General features: G+C 27.2%; 1 protein-coding gene across 1 annotated transcript; it reads left to right on the forward strand.

Moving 5' to 3' along the window:
* Positions 1-8,277: 8,277 nt before the first annotated feature.
* Positions 8,278-10,596, forward strand: LOC102591417 (exocyst complex component EXO70B1-like). The gene has a single exon (XM_006343092.2). The coding sequence runs from the start codon at positions 8,468-8,470 to the stop codon at positions 10,451-10,453; it is 1,986 nt and encodes a 661-aa protein (XP_006343154.1). The 5' UTR covers positions 8,278-8,467; the 3' UTR covers positions 10,454-10,596.
* The last annotated feature ends 4,660 nt before the right edge of the window (positions 10,597-15,256 follow it).

Here is a 15,256-nt window from a genome sequence, read left to right on the forward strand (position 1 = left end):
TTAAATATCTTACCACTTCTCTATATTTGTGTTGTATTTATAGAGTTTCGGTTCATATAATCATATGGTATTTATTTTTTATATTTAATTTAAATCGGGTAATTTAATTGCATAACCAAGAAGGTATTAATTATATTTTTCAACTGAGTTTTTTTTTTTTTTAAATAAAATAAAATATATTCCCATAACTAGTAGTTGTCCAAGCAATAAATAAGCAACCCCAAGATATAAATGTAAAAGGGGTACTAGAGTCAGTATTAATTGAAGAAACGTTTCCCCACCCACTCAAGGACAAAAGCCGGTTATTAATTTTAGTTTAAATGTAAAATTTATAATAAGAAATTTATTATTGAGGAAAAATCATTTTGGCCATAATTTGGCCAGAATGGTAAAAAGATATGTTCACACTATAAACTAGTTTATTTTTTGGACATTTTTTACCCTTTTAACTTAAATATTGAATATATTCTTCAATTATGTTTCCAATACATTGAAAATGATTAATGAGATTAATTATTGATGATTTCATCATTAAACATGAGAAAGAAACCACAAAATTCACCAAAGAAAACATGTCTCACCCACTCTTCTTACTTGAAATTTTCAAGATCTAAAAAGAAAATTAAAAATATGATAGTAGTAGTAAAAAATTTAAAAAAATATATAACTTTTTCAATTTCTAAATTTCCTCCTTTCTACTTATTCTTTTTTGTTTATTTATTTTTCATTTCTTATTTCTTAATGATAAAAAAATTAAAAAGTACAAAAGAGGAGTAAAGTGTAGGCTATCTATTTTACTTTATAATTTCTAATCGTGAAAAGATAAATTATATCTAAATTTTAAATATTAAAAATTTATATCTATAATACTCAAATTAAAACTATGAAATTCACCAAGTTGACAAACCAATTTACTCTTATTTATTTAAAGGAGTTGTTGTTATGCATGAATTTTCTAGAAAAAAGCTAAATGATAAAAATATATTCTATCTTATTATACTTAATGTATGTGAGCGAAATATGAAGAAAACTGAAATTACCATCATGTTTCCTCCATTATGTGATTACTTTCATATCCTCGAACGTATATGAATCACATCATACACAAATAAAGACTCATTAAAATTAATGAATCATATTATAACACAAATGTTGATGGTGCTTCATTGAAAATTATAATAACTAGGAAAGGATATAGAAAGTTCTTTATGATTTCAAAATAAACTTTTATAAAAAAAATAATTGAAAGACAAACATCTTCATAGTTCTCTGATGATAATGACAACACAAATTTGTTAAACATGAACTAGATCAAAGTTTCATCACACGTATATTTTTCTTTATTAGTATTATTTGTTGTTTTATATTTTAAAAATATGTTTGCTATTAAATGATATGTTAAAATATTAAGTATACATAGTTGTAGTCACAATAATTTTTTTTGCTCCCAAATTAATATTTTTTTGAAACTGATTAAAAAAAATTAAAATTAAGTAATTTTATTGTATTTATTATATGAATAAATTTAAATTACCTATATAAATAATTTTTTAAACTCAATTTTAATGATTTTTTAAATACTATGTAAAATAGTTCAATAATAACAGTCAAAATTCAAAATACTTTAGAATCGGTAGATATTGATACAATAAAGAAATACTAAAAATCATATGGTTCATAAGTGTCGATCTTATTTCACAACAACCCAAGATAGTTACACATTAATGTTGTTGTTTTGATATTTGTTAATTATTATGACTTTAAAAATTAAACTACATATTTAAATATTATAGTTTTAAAAAATTAAATTACGTAATTTAAAACTACATATTTAAAAATTAAACTAATAATTTAAAAAATTAAACTACATAATTAATTATTATGTTTAGAAAAAATTAATTACTTAGTTCTATAATGTGTTGATTTTTATCAATTCTAAAAGTATTTTGAGTTTTGATTATCGTTATTGAAATATTTTTCAAATTATATTTAAAAACATATTTTTTATATATATTATTAACATGAATTTTAATTGTCTCCTTCGATAGAAAATTCTATATTAAATGAAAATATTTTTTAAAATGTATATCCTAATGGGAAAATCCTTTTGGGCATAAAAAATTTGGCCATAATTTGGCCAAAATTGTAAAAGGACACGTTCACTCTATAAACTAGTTTATTTTTGGACATTTTTTCCCTTTAACTTAAACATTGAATATATTTAAGTTAAATGAAAATTCTATATTATTTGAAAATAATTTTTTTTAAATGTATATCCTAATTATGTTATACTTTATTTACATATACTAAATATATTCTAATTTAATATAGTATCATACATAAAATACAGCTATCTTAAAGTATTATAATTGATAAGTAAGTATTGAGTGATCTTTTATTTATTTATTTTGAAACGTCCTCAATTAATTAATATTATTGGAGTAACTGTATTTTGTATTCATGGTTAAAATTAGTAAAATAATTTCACCAATTTCTATATATCTTAAATCTTGTTTGGAATGATTATGATATAAAAATCTAATGTGTTATTCATGACATAGTTATAAATGTCTTTTCATCAGTTATTTTTTAGAAATATCTAATTTCCAAAATGATATTATTTTTTCTCTTGAAAAACATCCATTATAAATATAGACTAATCTATTTAGTTGATTATACTTAAAGAAAAATTCAACTAATTTTTTTTGATTCTACGCTTAATTATTATATTTTACTAAATTTGTAGTGCAAAATAATTAAGTATAATCTTAAGTAGATAAGATAGTCATTTGTAGTTATTATTAATGAGAAATTTAATTGTCTTCTTCAATAAAGAGATTTATTTTAAGCAAAAAAATAATTTTTCAAAGGTATGCATTGGTACCTCATGAACATTGTTTTAAGGTACAATTCAAAAATATTTTTTAAACTAAAGCGTACAATTTTTTTTATTAACTGAATAATATTTACTTTTAAAAATAAATTGAATGAACTATACACATACACAAAAAAATATACACAAGAATATTTTTTATTAACTGAACAAAATATTCAGATAATGATAAGCAAATAAATCCACACATACGATGTTTAAGAGTGAAATTAATCATTGAAACAAAATGGTTTTAAAAAAAATCACATGTGAGAAGTATCAAATATATTACTGAACTTTGTGAGAAGTATCACATTAAACAAAGTTTCTAAAGTTACCTTGTATGTAATTAACTTATTTATAGTGTTATGTCATATTTTCACTATAAAATATCAAAAGAATTTATAACACGAAAAATTACTTTCTTATTTTTTAATACATAAAATTCATCTAACTATTAAATTTATCACACGAAACTTATTTTTCTATATTTATCACATAAAAATACAAACTTTATCAAATAAAGATTTGTTATTATCTGAAAAGAATAGTCTTCATCATAAAAAATATTTCATTTATTTTTTAAAATATGATTATGAAATATAATATTCAAATTCATTTATTTTTTTGAAATATAATATTCAAATGAATATATTAGTGAAGAAAAAAAAGCAAATCATATTATTTTTTTACTATTGATGATAGTGTATTATACTATAATGAAATTAAAATAAAGAAAACAAATGTAATATTATCCCCAACAAATTTTGTGTTATGAAGCTAGATATTAACAAAAAAAAAATTGTGTGCTTGATTTTAGAATTGGATGATTTGTATATAATAGAAATAAATAAATGTTATTTTACAAGTTCAAAATTAGAAAATCATTGATAAACTGTATCCAAAAATATCTTATGGAATTAGAATTTGTATAATTTAATTTTACATGTAATGGAAAAGAAAAGAAAAAGGATGACAAAAAAGATAAAGAAAAAGGAACAAAGAAAGATTGAATTAGGAAGAATTAAAAGAAGGTGAAGTTAGATTGTAATGGTCCCACATTATAAAGTCTATTAAATAATTTTCTTCACACAATTAATAATAATTCTAACTCACTAAACATAATAATTGTTGTTGACATGTATTTTTAGAAGTTTAGGAAATAGTAGTACTAAAAACTTTACTTTACTTTAAAAGGGAAAAAGGTTAATTAGTTTTTTTACAATTTTGACCAAATTATGGTCACATAATTCTGGCCATTTAGCACTTCCCAAATTATTAATGTAGATTCAAATAACGAAAATATTGAACCTATAAACTTGATTTTGTCTCTGAAAAATCCTTTTGGCCAGAAAATTTGGCCAGAATGGTATTTTACCTATGTCATTTTATCTTTTTGAACACTTTTACCCTTTTAACTTTAATACCTTTTAATTAAAAAATGGAAAAAATATTAGTTTATTTTAAAATAAAATAAAATATTATAATTTTTTAAAATTTCTGGCCAAATTCTGACCAAATTTTCTGGCCATTTAGCATTACCTTTTGTCTCTATTGTTCCACCTCATTTGAACCAACATGTACAAGTTAGTTGTAATTTATACGTCCTTGTCTCTATGTGTGATGAAAGGTTCATTACTTCATCATCCTTGCAACTTGTTGCTCCTCGTCACGTTCTTTCTTGTTCCATTTGCATTTGAATAATCAACCAATTTTAGAAGCCACCGTAATTAATAGCTAAGACTTACAATCATAAACCAATCAAACTTATTGTTCTGATTAATTTGAATTTGCATTGGCTAAGCACATAAGGGATTAGATATCACTTTCTTTCTGTTGAATGATTTTTAATTCATTTTTTGTAATAGAAATACAACACTACATATTGAAGATTTTCACATCAAACCTAAAACATCTACATGTAATAAATATAATATAGACGAATTCCAACTATCCCATGTGGCATTATTCAGTATTTATTTCTTGATAAATATATACAATCAATGAAGGAAAGGGACGAATGAGTTGACTATATTACTACTCACTATTTTACCAAAGTAGAGATTTTTCTTCATATTTTGTGTGAACAATCAATATCAATATGTATGCACACCCATTTGAAAATTCAATAATAGCCATAATATATATATATAGAGGATTAAAGATATTTTAATTAGTTCAAAACAAATACATATAAGTTTGTTGAATATTCTTTTTCAATATTTATAATTTGTTGAATAATTATTTTGGAATTAATGACTTGTTCTGTATTAGGAAATGAAAGAATAGTCAAATACTCCCCACTCACGCACACAAGCATTTTAAATTCCTTAGTGGCCTTCACCTTTCCTTATTCTTTCATCATCTATTCAAATTTTAGCATGACATTAATTTAGATTCGCATGAATTAATAATTAATATTTTTATTTTTAAAAAAACTATAAAAAGATCTTTATTTTCAAAGTTTAAATTTGAGATCTTTCATTATATACCTACTAGTGAATTTGGCCGCGCTATGCGCGGTTTTAAAATATTTTATAAAAAAATTATTCAAATATTTTGAATAAAATTTTACTTTATTGACAATATTTATTATAAAAATTGTATTTTATTTCTACAAATTTACAAAACGTTATTTCCTTTTGATTTCTATTTTTACATAATCTTTGTAACTTTTCTTTTAGTATCTTTTAAATATTTGATTATTTTATTATCTCTTATACATTTATTATTTGATTTTATCCCTATATAAATTTTCGAGTATATACATATTTTTGTACCTTTTCCTATTTTAGAAGGTTATGAATATTAAACCTTGCAAATATAGAAAGGATGCATGTTACACCCTGAAAAATGATAATCCCTCCGTCCCATTTTATGTGATGTAGTTTGACTCGGCACGGAGTTTAAGAAAGAAAGAAAGACTTTTAAAACTTGTGGTCCAAAATGAATGATAGAATTTTGTGTGGCTGTAAAAAATTTCATTAAGGGTAAAATAGACATTTTATAGTTAAATTGTTACTAAATATAGAAATGTGTCATTCTTTTTGGGACTGACTAAAAAGGAAAGTGAGTCATATAAATTGGGCCAGAGGGAGTAAAGTATAATTTTTTTTAAGTTTTTATAATATAAACAAAAAGAACAAATAAACACTTTCTTAATTGTATCAAATAAATTTCAGATTTATTTAATTCTATATGGTTGCTTGTTTAATTATTAATTTTCTCAGTTTTATACACTCTAAGACAATTTCTACTACAACAATCTATTTATCCTAATGGTTCATTTTCGATAAGTATCAAAAAATAGTTGCATAGATTAATTTTTAATAACGTAAAATGAGTTAAGACCAAATATATTTTTTGATACTTTTTATTGTTTCAATACACAAATAAATACAAGGAAATAAGAAACTTAGCAAATGTTTTCGTAAGCAATTTCAAAATAGATTTTTCACTGGTCCACCATGATAGTCATACATCTCTGATAATATTTTCTCACTATTTGTGTCATATAAAAATAATAATTAAAAAAAGAAGATGACCATGAAAGCACTTACTGATCTGCATAAATCTTCCCTCTTTATATATGTTGTCGCTGGTAACATTATATTTTCATATAATCTGTGGTGAAAAAGTAAATAGACAATTGGAAGAAAAAATAATTTACGATGAATCGATTATATGAGTAATTACAATCAATAATGAAAAACTACTATATAAATTTGTGTTCTTGGTAACATCACATATCTATGTGATCTGCAATAAGAAATTTAAACGACAATAACTATTTTTTTATTCTCGAAGAACAAATTATTATGCAATTACAATTTATCAACCTTATCAACAATCAACAATGAAAAATCACTATAATTCTTAGAAATACTTGTGATGAAAACTAAATAGTATATTTGTTTGGTAAAATTTGAACACCTACCTAAAGCATGGTTAACCAACTACTTGCTCATGTTTCGACTCCTCTGAGAAATCAATAAAGAGATATTTTTTTGTATAACCTGCAAACAATTAAAATTCATTGCTTAAGGTAAATAAAATATGAAGACAAAAATAAAATATTTCAATGTCAAATAGAGAGAATAAAGGAAGAGATATAAAATGAATAAATAAAGGAGAAAGTAGTTCAGAAAGGAAAATAAAGGAATTGTGTAAGAATTCTGAAATATTGCATTATTTAGTAGAATTCTGAAATTAATGTTGCATTATCTTTTTCATTAAAGGATTACAATTAAGTGAATGTATTTTTTTACTGAAATTCCGTAACCATTTTTTTATAATTAAGCACACTAATTATGGAGAAGTAAATGTTGATTATGGAGAATCAAATGAGAGTTAAAACATGGTATAAAAGATGAAATTTAAAACGGGCAAAACTAATAACCTTTTGAGATTCTTTATTTTTAGGAAGTTATAATTGATCATTAATTAATAATTAATAATATAATTGTCTAAGAAAATAGATAAATGCCTTTTCTGATCATTAAGGTATGCCACATCGGGATGAAAATCCAGTTTTATGTATATATATAGATATAGATTACTCGTTTCCTACCAAAAAGTCCTTTATTCTCAATGACTTTCATTTTTTTTTATCACAATTGCAAGACGCCATGTAAGTTGGCCTTTTAACGTGATATCATTGATGTGTGGTTTGATAGCTATATATATATATATATATATATATATTAGATCTTGTATAACTAATATCATGTTTGATAGTTGATTTAGGATAATGTAAAAATTAATACGGTGTTTGGTTTGCAATTCAAAAACATGTATAACTAATATATACTCACTACATCTTATTTTATGTGACATTTTTCGTATTTCGAGATTCAACAAGTGTATCGTTGACCATAACCTTTTCATATATCTTTTAAACATTTTGAATTATCAATCATTGGCTCCGGTTTAACAACAACTACCTAATATTCAGGGGATCCTTTTCCTATAGTACTTTTTATGTAGTTTACAAATATATAAATTTTATTTCAAAAAAAAATTGAAAATTTCATGGGTCAGATTTAAACTGTTTGACACTCGAAAAACGAAAAAAATGTCACATAAATTGCTATAGAAGAAGTATATAAATTATGAGAGAATTTATGTATAATGTTACGGAGGATAGAAAATAAAATAAATAGGTGGTTAACTAATTTTGTATTAGTAATAGTGAGGTATCCAAGTATAAACATAAAAAATAAAGGAGATATTCGATGAGAGTTTTAGTTTGAAAAGACTATTTCCAGTGTTATGTTAGAAGACAAATGGTCAAAAGTCAAAAACGAATAGGAAAGTCATCAGAAAGCAGCTACAAACTTGTTTGACAAATATGTATTTGGGAACTTAGAAATTAATTAGTGTGATAATTAATTTGTCTAGAAGGGTGAGCTTGTTTGTCCAAAAAGATAGAAGCTTATCTGAATATATATACATCTTGTATTGTGAAGATATCTAACTTTCTGCTTTCCTTTCCCATTTTGACTTCTCCTTCAATTTCTTCTACATACCTTTTCTTTTTCTTCTTCTCTCTATCTAAATTTATTGCTATTAGGCCTCCTGCCTCATTTTTATGATATGGGAGACTCTGTTCCTGTTCCTGTATTGGAAGGAGAAGAAAAATTGATTGCTGCTGCACACCAGATTGTTAAAGCATTGCACAATAAGAAGGATTTTTTAACACATGATGCAAGAAAAATCCTGGCTGATTTAGGCTCTCAATTAATGTCCTCTATAACCAAACTAGACACTTTACAACAATCCAATTCCAAATCCCTTGAGGATCAGCTTAACATATTGCAAAATAAGATCATGAGCTGGGAGGAGTTAGAAGATCATCAATCAGTTATATGGAATTGTGGCCAAGAATATGTACATGATTATTTGACATCTGTTGATCAACTTCTAAAATTCACTCAACAGTTAGAGAGTAATAATTTGGGGGTGGATAAACCACTTGATGACCTTCTCATCTCTAGGGCTCACCAACTTGTTCGAACAGCAATGAATCGGCTTCAGCAGGAGTTTAAGCACTTGCTTGTTCAGAATAAGCAGCCTTTCCAGCCAGAGCATATGTCTTTTCGTTCAAACGAAGATGATGACACTTCAATTGCTTCATTCGGAGATGATTCACTAGAAGATGTGCTTCAAAGGGATAGCATGAGTAGACGTTCCGAGGAATATATATCTGTTGTTGAACTTGTGCATCCTGATGTCATTCCTGACTTAAGGTGTATCGCAAATTTGATGTTCAATTCAAATTATAGTACAGACTGCTCTCAAGCATTTGTTAATGTAAGGAGAGATGCATTGGATGATTTCTTATTCATTCTTGAAGCGGATAAGTTGTGTATTGACGATGTGCTTAAGATGGAATGGAACTCATTGAACTCAAAAATCAGGAGGTGGATACGTTGTATGAACATCTTTGTGCGCGTTTATCTTGCAAGCGAGAAATGGTTAAGTGATCAAATATTTGGTGAACTAGATCATTCAGTGAGTTCAGTATGCTTCGTTGAGTCTTCAAAAGGTTCAATATTGCATCTTTTGAAGTTTGCTGAATCAGTAGCTATTGGATCTCATCAACCAGAGAAGTTGATTCGGATTCTTGACATGTACGAGGTTCTTTCAGATCTCATGCCAGATATCGATGTTATGTTCTCTGATGATGCTGGATTATGTGTTAGGACAGAGTGCCAACACATCCTTACAAGTTTGGCTGGTTGTGCAAGGACAACTTTTCTTGAATTTGAACATGCTGTTGCTTCTAGCGTATCAGCAAATCCTTTTCGTGGTGGTGGAATACACCACCTCACGAGGTACGTTATGAACTACATGAAAACTTTAACGGATTATAGCAAGATCCTCAATGAGCTACTGAAGGGCGATGAAGAGGAGGAAGATTCACCACAAGACATGACACCGGATAGAGAAGAAGAAGAAGAAGATAACAGTAACGGATCAAGTTGTTACATTTCTCCGTTGGCTCAATATTTTAGATCATTCACTTCAATTTTGGAATGCAACCTTGATGACAAGTCGAAGTTATATAAGGATGAATCATTAGGTCACCTTTTCTTGATGAATAATATTCACTACATGGCTGAAAAGGTGAAGAATTCTCATGATCTAAGAACAATACTAGGCGATGATTGGATTCGCAAACATAATTGGAGATTCCAACAACATGCAATGAACTATGAGAGAGCTACTTGGAGTTCCATCCTCTCGTTACTTAGGGAAGAAGGGGTTCATAATCCAGGATCAAATTCTATTTCAAGAACTCTGCTGAAAGAGAGACTGCAATGCTTTTACGCCGCATTTGATGAAGTTTACAAGAGCCAAACAGGTTGGTTGATTCAAGATTCCCAACTTCGTGATGATCTACGTATCTCAACGTCTCTCAAGGTTATCCAAGCATATAGGACTTTTATTGGAAGGCACAGTAATCATATTAGTGATAAATATATTAAGTACGGCCCCGATGATATGGAGAATTTCTTGTTGGATCTGTTTGAGGGATCTCCAAGATCATTACATGGTTCTTCTCACAGGGGAAAATGAGATTTGAAAGTTTCTTCATTCTCAATTTTGTCTTGTGCATTTGTAAAACATGTCCATTTTGTATTAGGTTGATTCTTTCATTCTTGTACAGTACTTGTTTCCCTAATGTATTTATTATCAGTAAAAACTTTTTGACATTGGAATGTGGTATTTCATGTTTCTTCTTATAGAATGCATATATTTGGCATTTGTAATTTACAGTTTGTATCCTTCCGAATGCCTCAGTTGGTTTTGAGGGTGGTCTTCCACATAGAAGATCTGGGATCAATCCCTCCTCAATACCTTCTGAGTTGAGTTTGCCGCCCAAGGCTTGCTTACTATGGTTTACCATTTCCAGTAGACTGTATGATTTGCAGTCTATTACACAACGAAGGGTATGCACCCGAAGGGCAGAGACTATGACAGAGACTGTAGCAAAGTAAGCATTGTGGATAATTCGGGATCGATCCCTCCTCAATGCCTTCTCAGTCCAGATTGCCGCACAGGGGCTTGTCTACTGCGGCTTACCATTTGCTGTAGGTTGTATGGTTTGCAGGCTATTACACAATGAATGGTAAGCACCCGAAGGGCAGAGATTGTGGCAGATATCGTAGCGAAGTGAACTTCATAACTTCCATACTGATATTCAGAAAGCAATTTGTATGAAGTTGTCAGTTACTACAACAACCAGGCCATTTAAGCCAGTCTAAGTTCAAGATTTTATAAAAGGAAAAAAAATGGTTTCTCTAGCAAACATTGGGCAAAAGAGTAAAGTGAACGTGCCAACATGTACCCAACAAATTGGTTGCCAACAAGAAATATAAATTTAAGTTGGACTTTTGCTTGCTTTTGCCAATTGCCCGGGGTGGCTATATGTATCAGAAAATAAGACACATGCCATCTCCAACCCACCTCTATTTTACTCTCCATTCTCTATATTTGGAGAGTAAAATAGAGAATGGGTACTCCAACCCACCTCTATATCACTCTCTATTCTTCATATTTAGAGAGGTGAATAGTAGTTCTCCAAATTTGGAGAACTACAATTCACACTCTCTATTTCACTTTTTGAATATTATATTATTATTTTTATTATTTTCTAATTAACATATTATTTTACATATAATGTCATTAATTAAATATCTAATATTCATATTTCTTTTTAAATGTAATATAATATTTTTAAAAAATATATTATTTAATATATACTACTTTCATCCCGAATTAATAGTATTTTATTTTTTTCTAATTTTCATAATAATTTGATTTTATTATTAATTTTCACTATAAAAAATACACAAAATTTAAAATGATAAGATGAAAATTTTAATTTAAAAATACAACACATAATATGATAATTTAAATATAAGATAACAATACAATACATAACATAATAATTTAAATACAAGATAAAATACAATACCTAACATAATAATTAATTCGCGATGAAATAAGAATGATGCCGAAAAGATGTTGAACGTGCATTCGGAGTTTTACAATCACGTTTTGCAAATATTGCAGGACCGTCACGTTTTTGGAGAAAGGAAGTGTTACATGATATAATGACTACATGTATTATACTGCACAACATGATAATTGAGGATGAGCGTGATCTTAATGCACCAATTCAAGATGTCGTAGAGGCTCCAACTCCAACGACATAAATGGTGATAGATGAAAATCTCCGATTTGAACAATTTTTAACTAGACATAAAAAAATTAAGGACAAAAATGCTCATTTTGGACTTCGTAATGCATTAACAGAGCATTTATGGAAGCAAACGTAATAATTTCAAAAATTGAGTGTTTATGTAATTGTATTTCACTTTTATTTGAATTTGTCCATTAATTTGTATATTATATAATATTTTCTTGAAATTTATGTTATTTAAAAATTTAGAATAAAAATATATTTTATATTAAATAAAAAATTTGAAAAACTAAAATTTTATATCACATGAAAATTATATAAAGTAATTATTGGTAAAAATAAATAAAGGGTTTATATTATGAAATAAGAATATAATATTGAGGAGAGAAAAAAAAATTCTTTGTTAGAGAGTAAAATAGAGAATTGGGTTGGAGTTGGTTGTCTGAAAAAATAGAGAACTCTATATTTGAAGAGTAAAATAGAGTGCAGGGTTGGAAATGTCTGGCCCTCAAATTTGAGGATCTTCATTTTCTAGAAAAGGCACAATTATTACAAGTATTTTAAATATAAAAAAAGAAAAATTATACTATCTGTTTTAATCTTTAGTTCAAGACTACAAGATTTAAAAGATTTTATTTTATTTTTTTATTAAACTTCAAACTCCGTGTTAAATCAAATTTGTCACACCCCTTTTTTGGACAACGAAAAGTTTTTTCAATTTAAGTGATGATATTAATTACAAAAATATTTTTATTTTTTCAGAATCGTCATTTAGAATTGAGTTATGGTGTTCCAAGTCACCTTTCTTTTTAACCCATGATAAAAAAGAAATGACTCTTTATTGGTCCGTGAACTAGAAATTCAGATAAGAAATTATGTTGATCGAGGGGAAGGTTATAGGAATCCCTCGAGTCCCGTGGTTCTAGCACGGTCGCTTTTATCGACTTATACTTACTTAAATTATTTTTTAATATATTATTTTAGGTCATGATTTGTTCACATTTTTATTATTGAACTTTCAATAATCTCAAATCGGATGCATAACTACATTCTCGATTTTTGACATATAAATAGCTTAAGAACATAACTACCCTCTTCGCATCATACCTACTAATGTTGTCCATAGTCTTATTTTAAATTAATAAAAGTCATTATATTTTTTGACAAAGTGCGTCACCACATCTTTGAATTTCTTTTAATGTCTCAAAAAAGACGTGTAACCACATTCTTAATTGAAACAAATATTTTTAATGTTCCTAAAACTCATCTACTATTTAAAATACTTACTCTTATTTTGTGAATTCAAGACAACTAAACTTTTTGTCCCATTATTATATTGTTCAATGATTTTTTAGTTATATTAGTTCTCATATCAAAGGATCCAACCAACCCAAAAATGGAGTAGATTCAAGTTCAATAACATAACTCATTTGTTTGTTTATTGTGTAATGACTCATTTATCTAAAAATTACGTAAATTAAAATAGGCAATTGACATCAACATTAAGCTATAGCATTGCCATAAAAATAATGGCTTAGGCACAACATAATTGAATAACAACAAAAATAAAATTCTTACATACTAATAGGATTATATTCAACTTTTAGAGATTTGCACCAAGAAATAACATAAAAATAACTCAAGATGCCTAATAATGCGAGCAATTTATTTTAACTCTCAAAATAAACTCAAGATGTCAATGTTCATTTCAATCAAATTATGAATACGAAAAAATTATAAGAAAACTAATCACATAATTACATCAGATTCCATAAAAAAATTAAAGAGATAAGGTAAAGTTTAATCTCCAATAAAGAGAATAAATACTGCAAAATCTTGACTGAAACTCGATTAGAACACCCACACATCTTTTGTAGATTGTCTGTAGTATTTGGGGTTGTAAGGTGTAGATGATTTTTTTTGTGAGGTATTGTTGTGAGTGAGTTGTATATGTTGGTGTAGGTGTGTGTTTCTGTGTGTATGCAGATTGTGTATGGTTGACGTTTTTCTTCTTGTAGTGCCAATTGTTTTTCTTTTTTTTCTTTGGTTGCTCCCCGTGTGTGTGTTTTCTAATAGTGTTTTATGTAATTGTATATATATGTAGTGTAAGTGTAGTCGTTGTGTGAGTGGGTGTGTTGTTTGAGATGGTGTGAGGGTGGTTTTTTTTTTTTTTTTGTAGTGTGTTGATGTGTTGTTGTAGTATATAGTGTGTGTGCAGAGGTTGTTTAGGGAAAATAAGGGGAGTTGTGGTGAGTGGAGTGGGGCTAATGAGTAGTAACGTGTAGGTGGGTTGGGGGTAGTGGGGGTAGCTTAGGAAAATGGGGTAGTGTAGGATAACTTTTTTTTAATTAAATATGTAAAATATAAAATATAATAACAAAAATATTAATTAATTATTTTAAATTAATAAAATAAAAGTTAAATAGCTAATCTAAAAGTATAATCAAGAAATACTAGTTATTTATTAAATAAAAAATTAAAAGAAAACTTATATTTTTTATTTTTTTATATCTTTTGAATAAATTGAAAATAAAACTTACCTAAAAATGTAATTCTATTTTTGTCGTTTTCAAATCATTTAAACTAAACTTAATAAAATAAGATAAAAATCAAAACATATAATTTAAATTTTAAAAATATTTAAGCACTAAAAATGATGCAAAACTTCAAGTTAGGTAAAAAATTACGTGTCTACAGTTTACCCCTCTTTGACTGGAAACACGAAGAGTTTTCTGACAAAGAGGTAGACGACGTGATAAGTTTTGACCAGACTCTTATTTGAAAGAGAATATATGCGACCTAGTCCTTGTTTTGGACATCCTACATATGACGGGTTATAAGGGAATCAGGTCATGTATAGTTCAAAGAGATGGAATGATTAGTTAGAAGTCAAGTGAGGTTACATCGAGGCTCCAGGTCGCGACTCTTATCCTTACATAAAAAAAATAAAAGTTAATTGTCAAAAAGAGAATAAAAGTACAAGCTCCTATCTATGCAGCTTCTCTTGAGTCTTCACTTGAGTCTCGACTTTCAGATATCCCTTGGATTTTTGATGAGTATCTTTATCTTGAATTCAAGGCTTAACTTGCCACTTAGAGTGAGCTTTTGACACTCTTCAAAATGACAATTTGAAATGTTCTTGAATCCTGCAGGTTTTCTTGATAAATAGCTGA

This window comes from Solanum tuberosum, unplaced genomic scaffold (genome assembly GCF_000226075.1).
Source record: "Solanum tuberosum cultivar DM 1-3 516 R44 unplaced genomic scaffold, SolTub_3.0 scf00041, whole genome shotgun sequence".
In the NCBI taxonomy this organism is placed as follows: Eukaryota; Viridiplantae; Streptophyta; class Magnoliopsida; order Solanales; family Solanaceae; genus Solanum; species Solanum tuberosum.

Bases quoted from the DNA above. Each gene is read 5' to 3' on its own strand.
- LOC102591417 (XM_006343092.2), top strand. From the start codon at position 8,468: ATGGGAGACTCTGTTCCTGTTCCTGTATTGGAAGGAGAAGAAAAATTG.